The sequence below is a fragment of the Pelodiscus sinensis genome, chromosome 2 (assembly GCF_052426305.1).
Source record: "Pelodiscus sinensis isolate ZL-2025 chromosome 2, ASM5242630v1, whole genome shotgun sequence".
NCBI classification, from domain to species: domain Eukaryota; kingdom Metazoa; phylum Chordata; order Testudines; family Trionychidae; genus Pelodiscus; species Pelodiscus sinensis.
Window position 1 is genome coordinate 188,912,971 of NC_143053.1, and position 27,369 is coordinate 188,940,339.

Genomic DNA, 27,369 nt, shown 5'->3' on the forward strand with positions numbered 1-27,369 from the left:
TTGGTCCTGTACAAACAAGTCATGAATGAAGATTTAACTTATTTTTTAAATTAACCTTAATGTCAGGAATACACCTCTCAACTTCACATTTGTTCTATAATGGTTCCTGGTGTAGCACATCTGCTATACCCAATATTCAGATCTGAGTTCCAGATAGTCTGCTATAGTGGCCCAAGGAAATGAGGTGCTTGCTTTTATATACACACACACCCACCCACCCACCCACCCACCCACCCAGAAGGCAATTGACAAGGGTTAGTTTATAGAGAATCCACAATTAATATTTCAAATTAACATTTACTGTAATGCAAGTGTTTGTTGCATAGACAGAGCTGTTAATGTGTGCCTGGCAACGCATATCTAACTTAAAAGTTGTTTAAAACAGCTCTGTCTGTTCTAAATAACTGAGTCATTGCTATGGTTTTTTGTAAAGGCATTAATGTATTTTTCCCTCTGTTTCAACCCTCACGTTACGTAATTAATCCTCTAAATAACCCAGCTGTAGGTACTGACACCTAATAGAGTACAAGAGAGACAAAAAAAAGTCCATAGTCTTTGATCATATTCACTGAACAAGCAAGAGCTGCAAAAAAGAGCTCAGTGCGGCCTCTGGCACCATGATAGAATATTGGTATCCACCAGCACTTTGCCTTAAACAATGATCTCAACCATGAGAATTTTTTTTTTAATTCTTGCGTAAAAGTCCAAGATGTCTTGTTTTCCCTGAAGATATAACTGCTTTCCTTGAGAAAATATACCACCCTAGATTCAGTACTCAAAGGACCAAATCATGACACATTGCAAACTTGCCTGAAGAGGTCAGCATCTACATTTGCTTTTGGAATCATCTGAAGATGCATGGTACCTTTTAGAGACCACCTTGAAAATACATCATAAATTCTATTTTTAAGTCATCTGACTTACTAGGCAGTTAGACATTCTTTCAATGCTGCATTCTCCTGTCGGCACTTCACCACCATAAGAAAGCCAGTGTCTTGGCAGCATTTAGTAAATTCTGAAATAAAAAAAAAATTGAGAGTTTAGATTTTTGTATTATGGATCCACATTAACACAAGTACAATACACTATTTTTACAGGCTGACTCCTCGCTGATCTGTTTCCGACATTATGGCAAGCTTGGAACTTTTGTTACCTCAGTATATCCAAGCATTAGACTTAGATTGGTGATGAACTTAATGTATTTATTTTATTTTTTTAAAGACAACTGGAATCTGACTTCTCACTTATCTTAGTCTAACATCCAGTGTTAAGATGCTCAGCTATCAGAAGATTATTATTCTTTAAGCTGTGGCAAACCTATAGCCCAGTGTCTTAAACTTTAAGACCGAGGAACACCAAACAATTTTTTTTTTTTGAGGAATATCAAGGATTTTTTTGTTGAGCAAAGGGAAAAAAAAAAAAGTCTGGGAGTTGAGAGAGGTTCGCCTGGCCCTTTAAGGGCAGTCATTTTGAACTGTTCTCCACAGTACACCTCCAACTGCCTCATGGCACACTGGTGTGCCGTGGAATACAGTTTAAGAAACACTGCCATACTGTACGTCTGTGCCACACTGCACACTTTGGTCTATGAGGCAAAGGCTTTTGGACTCTGTTTCCAAACCTATCTTTGAGCATCCACACTGGATTTATAATTCCTGGACCTGGGTTTCATAGCAGTGCTAACATGCCCATAGTGCAATATACTGACCTTCTGACTGTCATGTGAACTGTGTCTGCAATACAAAATGACAGGGGAGTACAGTGCAAGCTCTCATCCCCCTCGCCCCAAGCAGCATCCTAGAATCTGAGTCCTGAGTGCTTGCTGACCAGAGTCAATCTGGTATGGGTTGGACCTAGATTAGCTGGATTGAAACCTGAATTAGGGTCTGTGCTTAGTGTGAAATGTAGACACACGCTACTTAATCTTTACTTCTGATGTGGATGATGCGGCCTGATTTGCCTCTCAACTCAGTCACACACCAGTTTATGGCCATTTATTTCAATGACTGCACCTAATTTTTGCTGCTGGAAGTGTGAGGATTGTGTATTCCAGATGGCACATCTTGAGAGCACTATCTGCTGCTTGGCAAAGGTGCTCTTATAGCTGAGTTCTTGAATCCTGGGAGATAATCTGCCAAACACAGATCTCACAAAAAACTCATCCTGAATGATAGCAAAAGCCCTTTAGTACCCACACTAATACTTTAATTGGGTCAAAGGCACCGTAGATATACTTGTGCAGATATTATGCAACATCTAAATGATACTCGTGTGTTATGAACAAACTAAGCCACATTATAAAACATTTCTCATTCACTGACCGAGTCTGATCTTCAAGCCTAACAATGGCTAGCCTGGAGCCTCAAGCTGTTTGTGAGGTCTTTGACACTTGTTTAGCAACAAGATTTTAATTAGACTCTTTCCTTCATACTGTATAACACATTAACAGACTCATATACAGCGATGTTGCTAATACCCCCAACCAATTTCTGAAGCTGTGTATTCTGCGACAAATCCCATTTAAAACTCCTCTTTACCTTTCAGACTGATAAGTCAATGTTTTTGTGGTGAAATAGCTTGTGTATGTTAAAAACGCTAAATCAATGACTCTGTTAGTATTGTTAAATAAAAGTTAGGACTGTTAATGTTGGGATTTTTGTAGGACTAGGGCTTCCAACATTTGCTAAGCATAATAATTACTACAGTCTAGTGCAGTAATGACAGTAATTACTAAACCAATTAAATACCATTGGCTGGATCATTTCCTCTTGTGAAAGAGCCCTAGGCAAATATTGAGGTGAGGTTTACACCAGGGAGTTTCCAAGTAATTCTCCTCTTGGGTGAGAGGTCCTACCTAGGGGACCTGGGAGCATACAACAGGCATAGTCTCCCACTACTCTTGGGCCACACAAAAAAAGACACCACTAGTTCCCGAGAAAAAATATGCTGCCCTGCTGATTCTTCTCCCCTACAGCAGCAGAGTTGAAAGGAGCCTAGCTATTACTAGCTTTATGTGTAGTAGCCTTTAGCAACATTGATTCCTGATAATTTCTTCTTTGAAATTCCCAGTCAGGAGGGTATAATGCCAAGGTGAATAGTTGATGTACGGCTCTGCTTCCTATCCTCAAATCCCAAATCAAATCACACTCGGAGTGTTTCATAGAGAAGATAACACAGTAGACAACTCTGAAAAGGTATGGCCATTCTGGGCACAACCAGGAAAACTTACTCTCCTCTCCTCCAGCCCCGGAGCCATTAAAGGGGTAGACTTTGGCCACAGTGCCTGTTGCAGGTCCAAGCTTGCCAGCCCAGAGCCAGCAGTGGAAATCATGGACCTTATTCAGGTTTGGGGGGGAATGCCCCCAATGTCCATGATCTCCACCCTAGACGAGGAACTCGGCCATCTATGGCAGGATAGCTGCCAGCCTGGCCACCAAAGGCCACATGCGAATCTAGGAGCAGGTTTGCATGAAAATCAAGTTGGTCTGGCCAGACCCCTGGCCCTGGGCCCTGAGCTTCCCCTCCCCTTGCTTCCCCCTTCCAGCTCCCTCCTCCCACGTTTCTCACTCCCCTCTCCCACCCTCTCTCTTCCCCTCTCCCACCTCCTTTTCCCAGTCTCCCCAGAGGCTCCTCCCACCCCCCATTTTGTTCAATAAACCCAGTTTCTATTTTTGAACATACGTCTTTTGTTTGACATCAGGAAGGGGGGCTAGGGAGGAGTAAGTGGAAGGACATGAGGGAGGAATGGGGCACGAGCCTCCGGTGGGGAGGACCAGGGTGGCTCTTTGGTCTCTTCGAAGTGGACATTCTCCCGCAGGGCCTCCGGGATCCTGACAGCCCCCCGATGGGCCCCCCGGATGGCAGCCTGCAGCAAGTGCAGCCGGGCTGATGGCAACGACCCCACGAGATGCACCAGTGTGCCAGGGGCAGCTCTGGCTCCATGTGGCCAAATGCTGTGTTGTCCCGAGTGTGGGTACTCAGGGCACTCCAAGACAGGAGTGCTTTGCTGTCCCTCATTGAGGTAGACAAGCAAGCGGGGAACCCTGAGAACTGTCTGTCCAGGGTAGTGGTAGGGTCCCTTCAAGCACGGAGCTCAGTTAGCCTCAGGCAGCAGCCCCACACACTAAGTCCTAACCTGATGCCCTGCCGGCACTGGTTCCTGCCAGCCTTAACTTTGGTTCAGAGTCCACTCAGTGTGGGGGCGCTATTTCGAAATAGGTTTTGTGTGTAGATGCGTTAATTCGAATGAACTATTTCAAATTAAGTTAACTCAAATTAGCGCTGTAGTGTAGACGTACCCAAAGAGAGGTACAGAATTGAAGGGGGCACCCAGCCTTAAGAAAGTATCTTATTCTATATAACACACTAAAAATAGAATGTATGAGATTCTTTAAATAACACAAACACGCACATCCTACAACCAATTCCCTACCAATTAGTTACTCTGTGTAGTGTGCCATTTGTTTTCTTTCCATTCAATTACTTTAAAAAATACACAAATACTGTAATAGATTAGGATACAATTACTTGGCATTTGCTTAAATGTACTTATGACTAGCCTAATAAAGTTGCTTACAAAGGTGGTGTTTTTCCAAATGCTGAAATAGAAAGTTACTAAAATTACAAAAATTAAAGCCATTGTTAAACTATATTTTTATTTATGCTCAACAATTAGATGTACTTATAGAGGCCAGCTAAATGTGTGCAACTATTTCACATGTGCCCAAGGAAACATTTTCATGCAGAAACTGACTACAGTACTTAAAATGCCAGACTTGATATGAACACTAGATCCAATTTTAGCATGTTGCAAAAACTTAAGTCCACAAAAATAAAGTGTTTAAGAATGCTTTTGAACAGTTGGACCTACATGTAATTTAAAATGGTATTACTAGTAAAAACAAATCAGACTAACATAAGATATGCAAAATGTGCTGTAATAGCACGAAGGGATTTATTTAGCTTCAAGAGTATACTATTGTTGAGTGAAAGTGTCTAGCTTTTTGTTTCTTGGAGATTTGTACAACGTGGTCCTATGTCACTATTTCACAGCAATGTGATAGCTATAATTTGTATTATAAAATGTACTCTCATTAAAAGCCTTCTAAAGCTTAAGACTTATCTAGCAAGCAATCTGATTTCTAGTCCCCACAGGCTGAAGCGTAAGTGCTGTGCTTCTTTTTTGTAATAATCGGTACTTCTGGAAGCTGCGAAGTTTAGAGGAAAAAAAAGGCTATAGACAACAGGAGGTCCCTCTCACTTGTTAGCTCACCAATCTTGACTGGTTAAAGGCGTGATGTCCCAGTGAATGAAACTGGAACTGCATAGCAAGCATTCCCTAGCTTCAGAAGGCCCTGCTTGTGGTATATGGCCATGCAAATAGAAAGCATCATTACAGAGTGATAAAACTGCTTCAAGCTATATAGCTTTAATGTTGCCGACACTTACAGAGAAAGGAAAAAAGGAGCAGGTTAGTGCATATTAGACATCCCTGCATGAGCATACACTACTTAATTACTCCTTGTACTTCTAGCACTTTAAATCCCTGTGATAATGTGTAAGTGGCTATGTATGGCACAACACCATTTTCAGTTAGAAATATTACCGTAAATTTTCTAACAGCCTGGAAAGCACTATTCTAATTTTAGTTCTATTCCATTTTATAAGTATCTTAGGATTACTAAATAAAGAATATAAAAAATTCCAGTGTTAAAGCTGATTTGGGGAATAACCACACACATTTGGAATAGTATTTTTAGATGTAATCTCATATCAAAATCTACAGAAGTTGATATTACGTTTAGTTGTCACAATTTTCTGGTTCTAGCTATTTTCATACTGCAGTCAGATAACTTCAAGTTCCATAATGGGCTACTATAAAAAATAAATAGGAAAGATCTGATTAAACTCATAATAGCTTAATATTTTTAACAGCTGCCAATGTACAGTAAAACTCCAATAGTCCAGCACTCCTGACAGTCCAGCATCAAAATGGCAAGAGCCTAGTGAGTGAGCTTTGGCAAAAAAAGAGTCACAAGGTAATAGCGGCAGCAGCTGAACTGAGCAAAAAGGGTAAAAAAAGCTTAAAAAAACTAAAAAACTACAGTATACTGTATATAGTAAGTACAATAAAAAGGGTTAACTACTCTTTATATACTGTGTGTGTGTGTGTGTGTGTGTGTGTGTGTGTGTGTGTGTGTGTGTGTGTGTGTGTGTGTGTGTGTGTGTGTGTGTGTGTGTGTGTGTGTGTGTGTGTGTGTGTGTGTGTGTGTGTGTGTGTGTGTGTGACCTGCTTATAGTACCTCCTGATAGTCCGGCATATTTGATAATCCAGCACCACCTAAATCCCATAGGTTCCGGATTATCGGAAGTCTTACTGTAGATTGTAATTCCAGAGGTCTAACCTTTCACATTCAACACGATAAAGCCGGTTTTTCAATATCACATGTCAAGTGAAGAAGAACTTGCTCTTTAACAAATGATCTCAGCTCTGATGATGAGAGGCCCCAGTTCTATCAGTAAATGATGTATGGCTACCAGGAATATTCCTGGCCTGTGGCCCAGCTCCAGGTCTCTCCCCCGGCCCTGCCTGCTACCCCTGGGTGTTCCTCCCTCCCCATGCACTCCTGGCCCCATCTGCTGTCCTTGGATGATTCAAACTAGGGTAGGGGCCCCTGCTGCCACCACTGGTAGCACAGCTGGGATCAAGCTGCTCCCTTTTCTGCGTGGTTGCCAGCACATCTTTGACCTGGGGGGAGGGTGGGGTGTGCATGGGGTTCAACACGATGCCCCCATGCTTAGTGCTCCTGCGACCAATGAGAGCAGCAGAGGTGGTCCCTGTGGGCATCAGTGTGCAGAAACCCCCAACGAAGACCACGGGGCCAGGTAAGCACTACACCCTTCTCTCCTTCCCCTCCCTCCCAGAGCTTGCACTCCCTTCCAGGCTTACCCCCCCCAAACTTTCTCTCACACCCTCATCAGAGACTGAATCGGAGACGTCCCCTTATGATTGACCCCTGGTGCCTTGACCATGTTACTGACCCCGCGCCCCCTTCTGCTCTCTGGGGCTCCCTACCACTCTGTCCTGCTGAGCCATATCCTCTGGTCTCCCCACGTGAAACTACCAAGGTGAGGTTACCGCTCTCTCCCCAGCAGAGCAACATTAGATACTAAACCACTTCAGCTCCGGGAGGGCTCAGCGTCCAGGAAACCAACCCCAAAAGGGACCAAAACCACAAATAAATACATCTTACTCTGGGTAAAAGTTCTATGGAGAAGCTTATAAAGGTGTCTGCCATCTTTCTCAGTGAAAGAGAGATTCTCAGTGGCTGCTCTCCCCTCACTCCCCAGTAACAATTATATACACTGGGTTTGATAATAGGGATGTAAAATCCTAGCTAACCAGTTAAATGTTATGTTTACCAGGAGCATGGCCAGGACTGTCACACTGCTGGCTGCTCAGATCAGAGTGGTCCCCATCCGCAGAGCGGCAGACTGCTCAAGCCAGAGCAGGCTGGAGCGCTCCCATCCTCAGAAGACCTGGCTAGGCTGGAGCAGCCCCCAACCCACCAGTTAACCGGTTACTGGTAAGCATCATGCAGTAAGGTTAATTGCTTACATCCCGATTTGATGATAAACAAGTGTTTTTATTAAGTAAAAGAAGTAGGATTTAAGTAATTGCATGTGAAAATAGATCAAAGTTACCAAATTAAAAAGGAACAAAAATGCTTAGCTAGTTCTAATGCACTAAGAAACCTGATACACACAAATTCTTACCCTAAGCAGCTGTTCTTGTCTCAGGTAAAAAGCTTCAGATCAGAGTTAATCTTTATTCTAAGTTGGGTCTACAGCTTCTTCAAAGTTCATTGCACCCTCTCAGGGAGGACCAGGCACTTTCAAAGGTCAGCTGTAGACAAAGGACTGATGGCTTCCCATTGCTTAAATAGGCTTTCCCGCAGGACAGGAAACCTTTGTTTGGCAACCCCTCCCCCACATGGAAAAGTAACAGGTGGATTCCAGTACCAGGTGGCATGGTCACATCTTTCTAGGACCCACTACAGTTTGGGCTTATAAGACAAACATGACCATTCACAGGTTATTGGTTTGAATACCGAGTAGTTTAGTTTCAGAGCATCAGTGTTGGCCTTCATTAGCATATTGAGAATTATGAACAGATCCACTGCTTTTTGTACTTCATATTTCTAACTTCACATACAAGAATGATACATACTCAAAAATAGGATATACAGATCCAGCACATTGTAACTGTAAAATTGATGGGTTTCATGACCTTTTTTGCAAAAAGCATCTTCACATTATGCATATTCATATCCAGGGCTCGACAATCTAGTAGATTACATCCCAGAAGAGCCAGGGTTGGGCGATCTGCGTATGCGCAGAACGATTTGTGCATTAGCAGAACGCCAGACAGTTCTGGGGCTGGCGAGTGGGGCTGGCGAGTGGGGCTCGCCACGGCTCGGCAAGCCCTGTTCACATCCATAACCTAATTTTCATAAAGTATGGGCACCCTGATGCTCACACCTCCTTCAGCACCCCAGGGCTGCCCCACCCTGTTCCAGCTCCAAGCCTGCACCCAGCCTCTATACCCTCCCCCACCCAAACTGTCATCCCTTGCCCCAGCCCAGAGCCAGCACCCAAACTGCCTTCCAGAGCCCATACTGCTCCCTTACCCAAACTTCTTTTGAGAATCTAAGGCAGGTGGGGGCAGGGATTTTAAGTGGGAGCAGGATGTGGGCTCTGGGCACCACTAAAATTTCAGTAAACCTGCCATCCCTGGCCGCAAGGTCTGGAAATAAAGATGGAAAATTGTTTTTTTAGATGGTACCATAAAATGTGTTTTAAAACTTGACCTCTGGTTTGTGTATATGGTAATGAGTATTTCCTCTCCTGTGAGTGTCAGCCAGCCATGCATCAAAAGACCAGGCAGGAACAAGTAATAGTGCACCAAGCGTCTCCCATTTCAGGAGCTCTGGGTGCAATCCTAGCCCCATTGAGGTCTACTGCCCATCTTCCACTAACATCAATGGAGCAGGATTTCAATCTCTGTTTTCAGAGTCTCCAGTTAATGACTTCCAAGCTGTCAAACAAACAAACCTGGTTAGCCTACATGTACTTGGCACTACCATCTACTCTGGCACAGAGTGATTATTTAAATCACGTTTCCTACTGATACTTTTTCCACTTTCTTAAACAATATTGCAAATCTGATCACTTAAAACGTTAATTTACAACACACTATAGCATTTTACAACATATAGGAGAATATACAAGAGTTTTCCTGCTTTTTTCAACTCAGCTGATTTCTTAGCTTTGAATGAACACTACCAAATGATGAAAATATTCTATCTGTGCCTGCAGAGGAAGCTACAGCTGTGAAAATTTGGCTTTGCAAGTGAAGGAAATGTTTCAAGGTGCCTGGCTAATGATTTCCTCCAATTCAGAACAGTGACTCTGTTCACTTCATCAGTAAACCTGTACTCATTAAATGGTTTCGCTCCAGCCCTGAAATGTATATGATTGACGTAGCTGAGGAGTAGCTTTCAGATGCCCATGCAATGGCAGTACCACCTTTTTTAAAAGTTAGGCATCTACCTTTGTATCTGCGGTTGAGGATGTTCAAGCATCAATTCCATCTCATTTTCTTCTGATTCATTCACTTCTTTACCACCTGCAGTTTAGCTTTCTGATGAGGTATTCCTTTTAGAAGTCGAGACATTCACAAATGTCAACACCAAGAGTAATGCAGCAGCAATTTCTCTGATGTTAAAGGATATAGATGTAAGCTTCTATATACCGAACATATACTCTACATTCCTCTCTAAGCCAATGTTAGATACATCATTCTATCTATTTTATCATAATTTTCTTCACAAATTATTATGAGAATAGGCCAATTCTTACTAAATGTTCAAAACCCCAACCAACCACAAAATTCCATTAAACATAATGAAGGCGAATTAGTTCCTGCTTTCTTCAAGGAAGCTGAAGCAAAATCGTTGTTACAGAAGTATTTTTTAACATCAGAATTTTCTTTTACTCCTGGAGAGGACATACTTAAAGTCTTTGGTTAAAAGATGCATTAAACGGGCACTGCAGCCATCTGTTAAGGAACAGCCTTCATTTTCTTCTTTTAAGTATCCTCTCATCTTTGCCACATTTGCAGCATTGTCTGTGACAAAACTGCTACACATGACAATTTTTTTCCACAGTTTATTACAGCTTTCACTGTTGCATTCTTTAAATACTCTGAGTGGGTATTTCCCAACATATCTATTGTTTCTGAAAGATATTCAACACCATCTTCTGCTGTCACACGGACATATATTACTGGATCATTGTGTACACTGCTCCACACATCAACGCTTAACCTGGCAAATGTTCCCTCAGTATTTCTTGAGCCATGTTCCAAGTTCCTTCTCTTACCTTCCACCAATGTCTGCTCTACGAGATGGAGTGTAGCCTGGTCATAAGGACTCAATCTTGTCAATGAGGTGTTTACTATTAACAATACAAAATGAAGTGTTTCTGGCATAACTGAACTGGGCAATTTTTTCATCTAGGGTGTTTTGTTGGTATTTGCTGGTCCTTGCTACAAAGCCATTCATGATGGTTGTAATCTTTTGCTTGCTACTGGTACTTCGTTGTCTGAAATATGTTTAGTTGCAGCACTGCTGTGAAAAGTACCAATGTATGATTCTGAAGTTACACCCAGACAGTTTGTCTTTATGCTTAAATAGGATCCTGAAACAAAAATTCAAAAATTATTTTCAATAGTTGTTCTCAGTTCCTCGCACTCTATTGAATTAATCATTTACATTTTTTTTTTTTCAGCTAAAATGCCAATCTGATTCCAAATTACTAAAAAAGCTAAGACTGGCTGTACTTATAGTGCACTTAATTTTGGAATAAGTTCCACTGAACTCACTAGCACGTCTGTTTATTGAGAAAACAAGTATAGTGTGGGGTTCCCTTGGAAAAGCTGAGTTATGCTTTGGTAAAAAAGAGATTAGATTATGGCATCACCATTACGGTCTATGGTCATGTTCCAAAATAAGGGGCATGTATTATGTCATATAAAATAAGAAAATGACACCCAGGGCAACTGGCAACTCTGACTACTGCTTTCTGTACCACATTCTTGGATGACAGATTCTAAACCCAGTAAACTAATTAAACAAGCCATAAGAATTAGCTAGACTATTTTTTCCCCTAGCAACATAGCAATCGCATTTAAACGAAGAATGATGCAATGCAAAATGAATTATTTAAGTTACTAACCAATTGATCCACTCTGGTCTTCAGACATTTCCACATCATTTTCTCTCAATAAGCAGTTTCCTTATAATGTTTCATTCTTGCAATTTGGCCCTGCTACTTTTTCTTCCACTGCTTACATTTGACTCATTTTCACCCAGGGAAGGAATTTCTTCGAAGTAGTCCCAGATAGTGTCTTACACCCAGAAGCCATGACAGTTTGTCCTGTGGCAAAAGAGTGGGGGCATACAGAAAGCAGTGTGTGTGTGTGCTGAATAATGTCTTCCTTTTTCTTTCCAGTCCACACCACTGTTCCTTTCCTATATATTGTCTCTCTAAGACATTGCCTTAAGTAATTCTTCTGCCTTGCTTGGCTCAGCTCCATATAAGCACAGAAAAACAATCCTATTCAGCTTGTGTCTCTCTCTGCACATGACTTTAGCCTGCTGAGAAACAGAAACTGAAAGCCTAGGACTTTAAAGCAGCAAGAGCTGGTAGTTAGGCTAGACAGACTAGAATCCAAGTAAGTGTAGTTTTAGCATGTTTGTGATTTGATTTAATTGTAACTTTTTTAAATGAGAGAGAAATTTAGAATGTTATTCATGTTTTTAAAAAATCCAATGCGACGAGAGCACAGATGTGAACATACTAGGTTTCTTGTGAGGGCTCTCAAGGGTGTAAAGGGGGAATAAGACCTTGTGAACTCCTATGTCCAGGGCAAGCTGGTCTGGATAAGGGGAACCAATGAGTTCAAAAAGAACTCCAACTCATCATCATTCTTCCAAGGGGACAAAAAGGTGGGGAGATTCTCTTTGGTAGTGGGGCAGCAGAAAGCTCTTTGGAGAAAGTGAAGGAGGAAGGAACCTGTGGCAAAGGGGCCAATTTAGAGAGCTTCTCAGGGAGGTATGTGGAAGAAAAAACAGATCCAGTCCCTTCAACAGAGAAAAGTAGCGAGCTATTGTAAGCTCTGTTGACACAGACAAAAGCCCCAGAATTCAGAATTTGTTTTTGAGGGACAAGCAAAAAGTGACTGACAAGGGGGCAGTCCTTGAAGGAATCCCTACCTTCTCTTCCCCTCTACTATCCTTCCAGATAAAGAACACTGAAAAGATTAATGCATCCAGTTTCACCCAAATCCATTTCTTTTGGCAAGCAACTGGGTGGCAAAATTCACAAGTCCCTGCTTTGTTGGACCTAAGCTGCACAAAATGCACAAGAATATAAGAAAAGGTGCTTCTTGTAAGTGATCAGAATTATGTGACTTCCTGCCAAAAAGCGAGGAAGGAGATGTCCCAAAACTATGGGGAAAATACCTTCAGAATATGTGACAACATCTGAAACAGACCATCTCTAAATGTGATAAACTCATTTCTAGTGTAATACCCTATCCTAGCCAGACCTTTAGAGGCATATTGACTTTGGTAGCACTCGTTTGCTTTGTCATGCTAATCGAATTACTAAAACTGATACCATCTCCAGTTGTACTGATATGTATCCAAATATAACATCTTTTATTCACAAGTAGTGAAGCCATAACAGAATAAAAGGTATTTTCTCTTAAATATGCCTCTCAGAAGTTCTCGTCACAGACACAAGGGCTCTCTCATTTTCAACACCAACTTATCACCTCCCTCTATTTCAGATAAAGCTGACTTCTCATTTTAATTGTTGTAAAGAAATTACACCCAAATTAACTAAAGCTTTAGACACATTTCTCGTGTATATCTCATTCGGATCTCTCACATAGGGGGCCTTACCACACTAAGTGATACGATCCTGAATGCGAAGATAAATGTATTGTCCAATTTACTACTCTGATTCTCTTATTTCATTTTTATATCCATTACACAACAGTTCTTCAGCACACTTCTTCAGATGACCGGAGTTGGGGATATGAAAACTCAAAATAAATATGGACAGTCAGTACATAGTGCAAGCACATTTATTTCAGAATGGCAGGGACAGGCTGAACCAGGATCCAAGTTCAACCCAGTTAAAATGCATATAAAAATGTGTGATAGCACACAGTTTTTCAACTTTTTTTTATAACGTACTCCTTTTAAAAAAAAAAGTCTACCGTTGCAATACATTTGTTTAAACTTAATCATAGCTGGGCGAATGATGAAATTCTTGGGTGTAAAGAGTACAAAAATAATAAAATGCTGTAGAACTTAAAACAAAAATTCAGTTTTCTCCAAATTTCAGTTATGTTGACCTATCCCCCAGACTTTTCTCGAGTATCCCTAAGGGTACTTGTACCACTGATTGAGAAACACTGTGCTAGCACACAAAGGTACACATTCTATTTAGCTTTGTGGAGTATAATTTTTAGTAACAAATTGGACTATTATTTATGAGGTTCGCTACACACTTTCATTTCTGCATAAGATTTGGTATATGAAAAGGTTTGCACTGGTGTGACACTTAAAGGGTAGGATAGAAGGAGATAAGTATGTGCAACTACAATTTAACATTTTTCATTGAGTCAATTTCTTCAGTGTTACAATAAAATGAAAGGCTGGGATTACACATTGTTGCAGTACATACAGGTACAATAAACAGGCGTGACACACAGTAAATGCAACAACAAGTGAATACCAGAGAGTCTTATCAGTCCTCTTTGAATTATAAGCTGAAATTACTATTAATGAAAAAAATGCTGTGTGAACAGTTGACAAATGGAATGTAAAAAAAATGACCTAGCCATTGATTTTTCTAAAGAAGACTGATCAAAGTAACATTTAAAAAAAATCATCCTGAACAGGTTTTTAAAAAAAAAAAAAAAAAAAAAAAAAGGTCAAAATACTGAAGTTATATATATCCTGGAAAATTAATATGACGACAAGACCTTTTGGCTCCTTCTCCACAAGCCTTTAAATATAATTTAATGTGGTTTAAAAAAGGGTTCAAGTTAAACTGATTCCCAGTGTTGTTAGACAACTAACATATGATCAAACTATGCTTCGTGTTTAAAAAAAACAACAACGGTGCTGTACCCTAGCTAGGGATTCATATTAGAAATGTTTTGAATGGAACCACATTTAAACAAAACTGGAACATTTCTGAAATGTTGAGACCCATTAAAAACATAGGACCTTTGTTTCATGTTAGATGGAGAAAAATCATACTAACACACTAAGGATTGAGGTGGATGGGTATGTGTGTGTGTGTGTGTGTCTGGAAAATTCGTTATGTTGCTTCTTTATGACCATGAACGTATTTCAATACCTTGCTAATAAACTATTACAATATTACTACTTCACACTGACCTAGCACTTCTAATATTCAAGCTAATTAATTTATCACAATCAGTAATTACTGTACACCCATTTTTAATATCCATTCAGTGTATGAAGTATACCCCATTACCAACATCAATCGATCCTCAGCCATGGCTATAGTTTATTTAAAGACTCTACAATTTTACTACTTAAGAGCAAGTCCTATTGAGGTGTTATCTCACCATTTATATTTTCTCAACACTTATGATACTGCTATCACACTCTTAAAACAAAAAAGCCTATATCATGATCCAGACCAGGTTTACTGTCCTCTCTATTTTATTATGGAAAAAAAAAGAAAATAAGAAATGACATTTTTCTAAGATATGAATCACCCTCTTTACACTAACACCACAGAAAAACCAGCAAAACGGTAAAGTAGTTTAAGAAACCAGCAGAATATAGCTCATATTGAGAAGAGTATGCAGAAAGGGTTTTAAAAGGGTTTGTAAAATATGTATAAGATATTAAAGTGATACAAAACTTTGTATTTCAATAATTATAAAAGCTATGCTTTTAATTTTGTATTAAATAGTGATTTATTAGCTTGTTACTTTGAAGATTACTCTGTGTGCATGGAACGGATTTACTGGTGCATTTAATGAGCCAAGAAGGTAGTAGGATGAACGTGAAAAGATTGTTTCTACGTTGTAGTGCATGAGCTATTTGATATTTCTAACACAGTACAAAAGAAAGCTTCTCTGTAGATTGCTCATGGTTCAGTTAACATCACTGAATATCTAATACCTCCAACTCAATTAATTCTCACCTGATTAAGATCAGACTGATATTCAAACTAAATCATCTCTCCAGTCAAGTAGAAATCAATATTTCTGATTTTACTTTTAAATTACAATAATAAATAAAATATATGCATCTCAGTATGCCAAGAGTAGCTTTCCTATTCTAGTCTACTATGGCATGCATAACACAGCTGATTAAAGAATTATTCTAATTTGAGCACCAATATATATAAGATTAATTTGAATACAGAAAGATGGAATAAAGTAATTAAATACATCTTATGTAGGGCAAACAAAAATTACATTAAATAAACCCTTATTCTTTAAAATGCATTTCTGTTATCAGATCAAATACTTTATTTGCCTTCCAAATGTTCGTATAACACCACACTAATAAATAATATATTTATATAATGACCTTGCTCCCAAAGTACAGTATCTCAAACAAGCTTCACCAGAAAACCAACTTCAAACAGGGGTGGCAGTCAGGCAGACAACTAGAGCATAACATGCTCCCTAGGAGGAGGACAGGGAAACCAAGAATCTTTTGTAAGGAGAAACTTAAAAAACAACAAATAGTCTAATAGCACCTTAAAGACTAACAATATATAGATGGTATCATGAGCTTTTGTGGGTACAACCCCCTTCTTCATAGTCGCCTCCTGTTCATAATCTGTTCTGTTCATGACGACTACAGCGCCCCCTTTGTCAGCCTCTTTGATTATGATGTTAGAATTGTTTTTGAGGCTATGTATAGCATTGCCTTCTGCATGACTGAGGGTTATATGTTATATGATGTTGTTTGCTGAGAATGTCGGCTTGAGCACGTTTGCGGAAGCCCACGAAAACTCATGATACCATCTACATCAGTGGTCTCCAATCTTTTTAAACATGAGAACACTTTTTGAATTTAAGTGCAATCAAAGATCTACCTCACACCCAAATACCCTTGCCCCGCCTCCTTTGTGCCCCTTCTCCGAGGCCTCACTCCGTCCTCCCTCCCTCCCACACTTTCACCAGGCTGGAGCTGTGGGTTGGGGTGCATACTCTGGTCTTGGATTAAGGGATCTGGAGTGTGAGAGGGGCTCTGACCTGAGCTTGGGGCAGGCAGTTGGGGTGTTGGAGGGTATTCTAAGTGCAGGCTCTGGGAAGGTTTGGGGATGCAGGAGTGCTCAGAGCTAGGGCAGGGGCTTGGGGTTCTGGAAGGGGTTCATGACTGGGGTAGGGTTTCATGATGTGGGCTCTGGCTGGGCCCTGCTGACCTTAGGTGGCTCCTAGGTGATGGTGCAGTGGGGCTAAGGTAGGCTCACCCCTGCCCTGCATCACTCCCAAAAGCAGCCAGCAACCTCCATCCATCCCAAGCCCTATTGTGTCCCCTCTCTGCTCTGTGGAGATGGGATACATAGTGTGTGTGTGGGGGGGGGGGAGGCACCCTGACATCAGCACCTTCCTCTCCCTCCCCTACCCAGCAAGCAGGAGGCTCCTGAGGGGACAGCTCCAAGCAGAGGGCAGGAGCTGCACAGCAGTGCGGGGAGAGGCAGCTGAAGTGCTGGCACTAGGCAGCCTCCTGGCCAAACCTGTCAGGATCACCTGTCAGAGGCTCCAAGATCTACCAACAGATCCCGATCTACTGGTTGGTGACCACTGATCTACATGTTTTGTTAGTCTTTAAGGTACTACCAGACTATTTGTTGTTTTTTAAGTTTTTCCTGTTGCAGGCTAACTCAGCTAACCCTCTGAAGCTTGTAAGGAGAGTTATTCACAATGCCAAAGAACACTTTTCTATATCTATAGTGCTCTCTCAGCATGGAAGCGCAACTACCTCTTGGAGACAGCATGATCAGTGGATCCTACAATAAATTAGAAAATCTCATTTGCAAGTATGAAATGTTGAAAAATGTGTCTCAGTTGAAAGGGGAAAACACACATAGAAAACTGGAAGAGGAAAAAACAGGCTTAAATTGCAGTGTATAGAAGAAAGTTGCTGGAATCCTCTGAATTAGACTGCCTCTGCATATCCACATCATAGCAACTATATGAATCAAAATTCAAGTACCAATGTGAAGTGGTTGAACTATTGGACATAACTTCTTCCATAATGGATCAGACCAATGACCCAATTATTCCAATACCTTGTTTCCATCAGCAGCTAGTAACAACCACCTCAAAGGAAGATGCAAGAAATCTATGGAATAACCAAGGCTCATGGGACATTTCTTCTCAACTCTCACTTGATGGAAGAAGTTGGCTTTTGGCAAGGGTGGAGAACCTTTCTAGGGTCAGAGGCCGCATACAAGTGAAAAAAAAAACCAAAAAACGAAACCCCCAAAAGGCACCCTCACTGACATGGCCCCTGAGAAGACACTTCCCACATTCCCTCTGCACCCCAGAGTCTAGGGGGTCTCAGGCTAGAGGATTTTGTGTGCAACAGCACCATAGAGGGATGGCAGGGGGGTTGAAGCACCAGTGTAGGCTCCCCAATTCTGGAGGGGAGCCACGAGCCTCGGAGGCGAGATCCTGGTAAACAATCTGCATCTGGCCCCTGGGCCTTACGTTCCCCACCTCTGGCTTATGGCCTGATGCATGAAGTTCTCTCTATCTTCCAGAACACTTGAGGACACAATCTTGAGGTGGTATAAACTGGCATAATTCTATTAGCATTAGAGACAATATGTTGATTTGCATAATTTGAGCATCTGGTCCTTGGCTATTTGGTGGTGATCTTTTAAATCCTTGTCCATCTCAGCATCAACCCCTTTTTAAAACCTTGCTAGGCTCTTGGTATAAAAGATACACTCAAAGTTCCAAAAATCCCTACCTACATAATCAAGAACAAAGGGATATTCAACGAAAGCAAAAGGAGTTAAAAACAGTCAAAGAAAATTTTTCACACAAACCAATAGTAAGCACAATTCCAAAGGACTGCATGTTTATACAGATAAGAATAACTATAGTTCTAATCATAAGGATTCTAAAAGGCATTTTGGGAGGGCTTCAGGGCACAGTCTAATCTCAGATTAATGGGGCTTAGAAAGACCCTTTTGGCAGAGGAAGGTTATTCCGTAACTACCTTCCATCTTCCCTGATTCAGCTATCGCTGGCTACTACTGTCAGACAATGGTCAGTGACCTAGACGGATTAAAAGGTCTGATCCAGTAGGCCAATTCTAATGGCCATTTTTTACTCTGTTTGCACAGCACCTAGTACAATTGCAACTGATTATTGCTGTAATATAATATTCAAGTTTATTTTTCCCACATTTCTTGTAAACTATATTCGTCCTGTACCATCACAGTATATAGGAGCTGAAAAACATGAAAGATTGCTACTTTTAAAATACATTCTCAAGAAAAAAATAGCCCAGTTTCACTTGTGTGTTTAAAAAAGCAAAATATTTAAAAAAGATGTCATGAAAAGCAATCTGATTCAAATTCAAAATGTGAAATTGAACATGAGTGGGGGTAAATTTATTACTAAATAATGACAATTAGAACAAAAAATATTTTTAAAAATACTGATCCTGAAAATTAAGATTTACATTTTGACTGCAGCTGATTGCTTAGGGACACCTAGCAGACACATATTTATCACTGCTGCCAAAAGGTAACTGGTATATCTTGATAGCACCACATTTTCAATAGAACTTCAACTTAAACAGCAGGAAGAGAGAGTTGGGGCAAGAGAAATGATAAAGTACACATTGTCAGGATTTACCAGACTCAACATTTTATCTGAGCTGCATGTGGTTTTTGCACAAATAAAATGTTAACATATTGTTTTAAATCAGTGGATCTCCAACTTTTGTATTGGTAACCCTTTTCACACAGTATGCCTTTGAGTGAACTCTCCCCCCACTCCTTATAAATTAAAAGCAAAATTTTATATTTAACACTATTATAAAATAGCCAATTAGCCCGTCTTAAGACGGGACTATCAGGTCTCTCCTCCACGTTAGTCTTCTCTCCTGAGCATCTGATCTCTCACTCCGTCTCTCTCGCTCTCTTTCTCTCTCTCCTCCTCCTCCTATCTCCCACTCTCTCTCCCAGTTCTCCTCCGCCTTATGTCTCTCTCTCCTTCTCTTCTCCCCCTTGTGCCTCTCTCTCTCTCTCTGCTCTCCCCATCGGGGATGCACACTCGTCCAGACCCCGCCCCTTGGCTGTGCACGTCACCGCCCCCCTTCACCTCCAGCCGTGGCGCTCGGCTGACTTCTGTGCCGCTCAGCTAGGCCGCCGCGCGGGAATAAGCGGTGCAAACAGCCTCTCTCTCTCTCTTCTCCTCCTCCTACTGCCTTGCCCTCTCTCTCTCTCAGCTCTTGTGCACCTCCTGTCTCTCTCTCTCTCTTTCTCTTCTCCTCCTCCCGCCTCTCACTCTGTTTCTCTTCTCCTCCTGCTGCTGCGTGTCTCTCACTCTCTCGCTGTCCTCCGCCTCCTCTGGCCTCCTCCATGTCTGCTCCGCTTTCCTCCTTTTAAATCCGGTGCCCTTTCCTGACATCAGAGTCGCACGCTCATCTAGGCCCCACCTCCTGCCTGTTCCCTCTGGGCAGCGCTGTTGCCTCCCGCTGTGGCGCTCAGCTGACATCTGCGTCGCTCAGCCGGGCCGCCATGCAGGAGCAAGCAGCCATTTGGGGTCCACGCTCCCCATGCAGCACTTCCATGCTGCATGGGGAGCGTGGACCCCAAACGGCCACTTGTGCTGCTTGCTCCCGCGCGGCGGCCTGGCTAAGCAGCGCAGATGTCAGCCGAGCGCCACAGCGGGAGGCAACAGCGCTGCCCAGAGGGAACAGCCAGTGTTTCAGAGTCACAGACATTGGGCTACTATTACGATAAATGCTGAAGGCGAAGTGGGGCTTGGCCTGGGGGCTGACAGGTTGTAATCCCCGATAACAGCCTCAAAACCTCCAATTTGTTTTTTGCCATTTAAAATAGGGGCTCTCAATCTGTCTCAACACACACACCTAGATGTGCAAGTAAAGTAGAAGAGCACTGTAAAAATAAATACAACACACCATCATGATGAAGAAAAGATTTCTGTGTTAAACCTTTATGACTCATTAATACCAGAAAGGCTTTTTAAAAATACCTCAATGTTCTTTGATATGAATAGACTCTACTGTAATTTGCTTTACATTTAATTGCTTGGGTTTTTATCCTCTCTAGAATGCCTGCTTCTCAAACAGGTTTCTCAGGTCAAAAGAGCTACAAAAAGTGAGGAGGGTTTGTCAGGTTGCAAATATACAGAGTATGCAACATATGTAGTCATCTTCAGATATTAGTCCAAACAAATGCTACTTTTAAGACTCGACTGAATTTTTCTCCCTACCCTAAACTAAGAATCCTTGACATCAAATATTACAGTATAAAGGCACTGGAAGAGGCAGAACTAGAACAAATGCAAGGTCCCCCCGGCTACTGCCTGTCAATGCCTCGTTCTGTATAAGCAATCTATATTGGACTTGAGCAGTGCAACGTAGCCTCAGTGCTGATGTTCCTATCGCCGTTGGGAGAAGCTGTCCTACTCACTGAGGCATCTGAAAGCAAATGTAACATAGTTGATAAAATACAACTACTTCATAGTGACTGACTCCTTAGATGAACTCAGTGCCTAAAAAAAGTCAGTCTGTAAAAGGAGAGATTCATAGTGAGTAACTTCACTGGCAACAAGCCAAGAGCACAATATGAAGAGAAGACCTCTTTCCACCACAAGATGGAGATAAAGCAGATAATTTATTCATCTCTTGGAGAGGCAGTCACATACTGAAATCTGTACAGCTACAGCAGCTGAGGCTTAACACTGATTATTTCATCGGTTTAATCAAGTTACTGTACTTTCTCCATTCAAAAGTAAATGGGACATATAGATAACAAAATTGTGTTTGTTTCTTGCCTGAATGAAGAACAAAACCTTTCACATGTGCAGTGGATGGCCAGCAAAGGGAGATGCGGCTGGCTGCAATTGGCTTCCAGTCCCCACGTATCCAATGCAGGAACAGGGCAATAACAATTGTTCTTTTGCTCACAGGGCCACAGGTCACCCCAAAGTGTTGCATGACAGAAGCAGAACCAAGATCATAGCTCTTTGTGGAGCATGCAACCCCATCCTCAAGGTGCGAACTCCTCCTCAAGTGATTCTTCATCCCAAGGCAGAGTCCCTCATGGAGCCCCCCAAGAATTGTTATAGCTCTATCTCCAGTACTGGATTTGTAACCTAGTAGTCTTATCTTTCTCTAAATATATATTCCCATTTTACAAACGTACATGGCTGTGGGCTGGACAGATGGTAAAATAAGGTACTAAGTAAGAGAAAGTGACACTCTGGATCATGCATTTTAATGTTTCTTTTTCAGAAGCATTCTATGATGTGCTTACATACTGAAATTAATCATAGAAGAGGATGATTTGGGGTCCTTGTTAGGGCTGCCATGTTGAAATAAAATACGCATGTATCTGTACTTTGAAAAGAATGTGTATGTTTAATTTTGTCGGATGGTAAAGGACTTGATTTCCTTAAATGTTTATTTTCATATTTTTAAATAGCTAGGGTTATACATTTATTGATTGGTGAGTAAATATCTTGGTAACTTTAAATACTTTTGGAATGAAGTACTTTTGGGTTGGGCTCTTTTTTAAATGGTAGGGATTTTAAAATTATATTTCTTTCATTTACATACACAATTTTATACATGGCTTGCAGAAGCAGCCATATTGAGAGTGAACAATATTGGCCAGCTTTAAAAAAAAGCCATTGAAAGGCATTCCCCCTGTAGCTTTGAAATTGTAGTGAAAATATCAGCAAAATTGCACTTTGGGCAAGAATGGTTAGTATTTTGTAGGAGTCACGGAAAACACTCAGCTAGAATGCATGTACATAAGCCGTATATCACAAGTTTTTCAGACTCTGATTTAGGAAAGCACTTTAAAGCACATGCTTTAACTTTTATGCGTGGCATCAATTTGCTCCAGTATATTCCTGAATCTAAGTGCTCTTATTGAGCTCTTTCGATCATCCTTCCAACCTACTGCTGAACCTTGCTTGTAATCAGTGCTCTTGGCTCAGTTACCACCTGTTTCCTTCAAATATGGTTGCTAATGAGTCTTCAAGAGATATAACCAAATGCAATCTTCAAAGGGATAACAAGCTATTTTTGATCTAGAGGGTGATGACATCAGATAAAAGCCAAAATTTAAAATCAATGTAATGTTGGCATTACTGGTCACTAAAACATCTTACATTTTTATTTCAAGCTTTTCAGAATCTGGTTATTTTCATAAATCTGGTTATTTTCAAGCCAAAAGCAGTTTTCTAAGCCAAATCAACAGGGCTACCATTAATGCAGGCTTGTGATCAACTTCAGTATGGAGGGATTACCACTGCTCCACAACAAGGTTAATAAATAGACATTTATGTAAACATAGGGAGTAAGCTTGAACTCATCAGCTCAATGACTCATGAATGATGAGGCCCTGCCCTGGTCAGCAAGACTTCTTCTATCATTTCCCAGAGCCACAGTCTAAAATCTTTGGCCAAAGAAAACTTCTGAACTGTGAAAGAACTGGATTACAGAAAGACTGGGAGTCTGTTTGCCAGATCACGGCACCATGGTTTTAGGTTTGATTTCATATCAATATAAAACCAGTGAAGTGTCATTAACATTTATAGAAATAATCCTGATTTATACCAGTGGAGGCAACAGTAGAATCAGGACCTATAGTTGCACCACATTCACACAATTACCTGATCTGCATTCAGGATTTGGAAGGAGACAAGTACTTGCATAATAATTGTGAGTGGGCCTTTAGTACCTGTTTTTGAAAGCTTTATGCAAGGTGTTCTCTCCTCCCCCGAATGCTTTTAATTTGAATGACACAAACTTGTTTAAAATAATGCAACAGAAAAAGTAAAATAAATAAATAAATAATCTTGTCACATTAGTAATGAGACAGATAAAATATTTGTATTAACAAAACATTTTATATGTTTAACACACAACTGCACTTTAAAGTATGTAACTGAAATATCAGCTATGCATCCCTTTAGAAAGCTGCTAGCAAAACGTGCATGTTTAGAATTTATACAAAGATGGTATACTTTTGGTTTAGCAGAGCATTCTGATCATGTCCCTTTCTACAATAAAAACATTTTACACCACACAACAAGAGTCCTCAACGCTGACAAATTGCTGGTTCAAGCAACAATGAAAAATCAGTCATTATGATGCCCATGATGCAATTACACTATAAACATCAATGCCAACAAGTTTAATCACAGTTTCAACATTGCTAGCAGCTCCTATGAAGCAAGATTCACAGAAAGGTCTCTCCATCATAACCTCACTCTGAAACCATAAGATGTTCATTCACTACACAAACTAATTTTTGGTAGACTGAAGCTATAAATTGATATCTGGGTGTCAGGAAGATGAGAGGCAAATACAGAGTGGGGAGAGAATGATCCAAACCAGAACTAAATGACATAGGTGAAAGGCGGTTGGTGACCAATAAGATCACAAACTTCTGGAAAGCAGAGATCCTTTAATTCTCAGAGTCACTGGGAGTTGAGGGTACTCAGATCTTTGCAAGATACAGAGACATCAGTATCTAACAGGACACTGGACTGGAAAATCAGGAGATCAGGGTTTTCTTCTGCCCCTCACTCACCAACTAATCACAATCCATCAATTGACCACGATCAAGCCATTTCATATCCCATTCTTTGCCTATCCTATCTATTTAGAATAGATGATGTGCTCTCTTATGACGTTATATAAGAGTTAACACCATGTGTTCCCCTCACTGGAAATGAATTCAAAATCTAGCAGTGTCTTTACTTAACTGCTTCTGGGCTGTTAGCCAGATGAACTATTTATTAAAAAAACAAAAACAAAAAAACCCCACAACCAACAATAAAACAAAACACCCTCTTTACTAGGTACGAACTTCAAGGCTCTCTCATACCTCTCCTTTTAAAACCAAAATCTAACATGTGCTGTATTAACATAAAACCCCTAGAGGGCAACTAAGCTTCAATTTCAGCCTCCTTAAATATTCAGCTGTTTAACTAGTTTACAGATTAGATCAACTATATCCTTCAGTCTTCTATTTTTCCTTTACAACAAGTGAGTCTCTTTTCATGCTCAAATCACATTACTGCTGCCCATTTAATATAAATTAATCACCACTGCCCTTCCAGACACAAAGTTTTCAATCCAATAAAGCTCAAATGGAGCAAACTCCTTTAAACTTTAACAGTGAGCCACAAAATCCAGGACCTCATTTATACAAAAACACACAAGAAGAATGAAGTCATACTGAAATTTCTTTAATATTAACGTTTCCAAAATACAAGATTTATTATTCAGCTCAGATTTATTTGTGTGTGTGTGTGAGAGAGAGATAGAGAGAGAGAGAAAAAAAAACCAGGATGAAAATATATTTGCCTGAGACTGTTGACAAGGGTAAATTTGAGTCTATAATGATGGGCTTCCCTTGGAATAAGACAATTGAGAAGAACAGATGGAGGACATGCTGGGATATTTGTCTAGCCCTCCTTGCACACTACTCACGGTTTACGTTTTATATAGCAAGTATTTTGAGAGCACTGCACAGGAAAAGAGTGCAGCTGGTATTAAAATAAAAATCTGGAAAAATATAAATTAATCTGTTCTTTCAATGACATATGCAATAGTGTTGTAGCTATGTCCCAGGATGAAAGATGCAAGGTGAGTGAGGCAATATCTTTTATTGGACAAACTTCTGTTCGTGACAGAGATGGACCTTGTCTTAGGTCTGGGGAAGGCACTCAGATGATGTATTGAGGGCTAGCCACACAGTCAATCTAGTCCCATCATGAAAGGTGGATTTTTTAGACTCCAGGCCTCATAATAGGTCTATGACGGGAAAGAGATAGGAGTGCAAAAACTCCTTCACCCTATCTGGCTCTATTACCATAATATCACGGCATGTCACCATCTTTCTAATGTAGTTATCCTCAGAACCCTAGGCCTGCTAACAGAGGACAAAGGGGGCAGTTGCCCTGGAGCCTGGTGATTCAAAGTGCCTGGGGCTCCTGGCTGCTGCCCCCACTTATACAGATCCAGCAGCAGCTGGAGCCCCGGGCCCTTTTAAAAACTGTCAGAGTGCCATGCTACATGTTCTAGATGGCTCTGAGAGCTGGGGGTGATGCCACACAATCCAGGTGGTGCTGAAGGTTGGCTGGCCCAGCCCTACCTCCTCTGCCTGAGGTTCTGCCCTTCTTGGAGCACTCAGCCTGCCTCCTCCCCACCTTGCCCAGGGGCCTGGCAAGTTGTGTCAGCTCCCTTGCAAAATACCTTGTGAAGTTGGGAAATACTATTATTCCCATTTACTGATGGGGAATGGAGACTCACAAGGACTGAGGAGAGGTCTACACTACAGGTTCAAGTTGATCTAAGCTAATCAATTTGAGTTACGTTAGAAGTGTAACTCACGTTGATATAACTTATATCTACTTACTGTGGGGGTCCACACTATGCTAGGTTAATGGGAGAAATGCTCCGGTTGCCAACCCTTATTCATCTTGTTCTGGTGGCAAGCTGGAGTTGACATCTGACATCAGTTGGTCAATTTAGTAGGTCTTCACTAAACCTATTAAATCAACCTCTCGTGCATTGATCACCACAATGTTGATTCCAGCTATAGCGTAGACAAGCCATACGTGACTTGCCAACAGTCACACAGGAAGTCTGTAGCAGATTTGGAAACTGAGCATGGGTCTCCTGAGTCCCACATTAGTGCCATAACCACGAGCCCATACTTCCTCAGAACCATCTAGGAAAAGCCAAAAAAGGGATGTCTGGATCATTCCCTTTACAAGATTAAGGCACTGAAACTGGAGGAGAGAAGAAGGGACTAAGAGCTTTACAAAATTTCATGAGCCTCAATTATTGCCAAATCAGTCATTAATTTAAAAAAAAATCCTCATATGTTCTAAACTGGGCCCAGAATTTCAATAAAAAGCTTCAATCACTGCAGATTTTAAAGACGTTGAGAGGACTGGACAGTTCAGAGTATTCTTACTGCCATGCAGCCCATTTGTACTGTACAAATCACCCTACAGAAATAATTAAATCAGGTGCTTATTTAATATTGAAACAAGCTGATGAAACAGTCTAGTTTTTATTGGAGAGCTGCCCACAACACCAAAATCACTATTACAATTAATCTCCTTCTTAAAAGAAAAATTATGGAAAATAAAGAATTGGTGAAAATGGAGACTGATCTCCTTCTACCTCTAGAGATGATCCTTTGAGGTCAGAATTGAGGTAGGTTGATGGGACAGCCTAAGAAAGCTTGCATTTCAGTTTCCAACAATTAACTTGTTAATAAATAGAAGAAGACATTTTCTAGTGCTCTCAATCTGGCAACTTTCATCAGTGAAATAAAGACCAAAAAAACCACAGTTTGCATTTTCATATTCCCCTACTTGTGACAATAAAAATCCTCCATTTTGTCACCATTAACAATAGTGGCCTTGATTCATTTAAGCATGTGAGTTGTGCCAATGAGGTGAACAGAACTATTTGTGTGTTTAAGTTCAGAGAGTGCTTACATACTAAAGTGTGTGCTTAAGTTCCTTCCTAAGAATTTTCATGACCTGGGGCCTGAATGAGGAAGGGGTTATTGTTAATCTGTTGGGAGAGGGGGACAAACAAGTAAACTATCCTCACTAAGTAAACATTTATTGAAAGTATAAGAATTCTTTCTGGGTTATATCGTCCATGCTTGCTCTCGGCCCAATAGTTAATGTTTCTGGAAAGTTTAAGCAAAAAAACCAGTTCATCCATTTTGAGTTATTGAGTATTTGGAGAAGAGAAACATAACTCTTTATCCATATGTTTCAAAACTCATGCATTCCCATATCTCCAACAAAGCTGAAGAAATAAACATAAAAATTGGTTGGTATTGAAGTCTCCGCTGATGAAGAAACAATTCAAGATTTCAGAAAATCTGTTCAAGTCATTTTCAACATCTGAAGTTAGCATTTTGGGTATCATCTGCTGGAATTTTTTTTTCCCACCCCTGACACATTTAACCAAA

The 27,369-nt window shown here is 40.8% G+C and overlaps 1 protein-coding gene across 2 annotated transcripts in view; it reads right to left on the bottom strand.

Annotated features, from left to right (window-relative positions):
• Nucleotides 1–27,369, bottom strand: part of CMC1 (C-X9-C motif containing 1) — a 58,876-nt gene that overhangs the window by 2,021 nt on the left and 29,486 nt on the right. For both annotated transcript variants that reach the window (XM_006134307.5, XM_006134306.5), the window contains exon 3: nucleotides 925–1,015. In XM_006134307.5, the coding sequence (XP_006134369.1) occupies nucleotides 925–1,015 (91 nt within the window). The remainder of the gene's footprint in view (nucleotides 1–924; nucleotides 1,016–27,369) is intronic.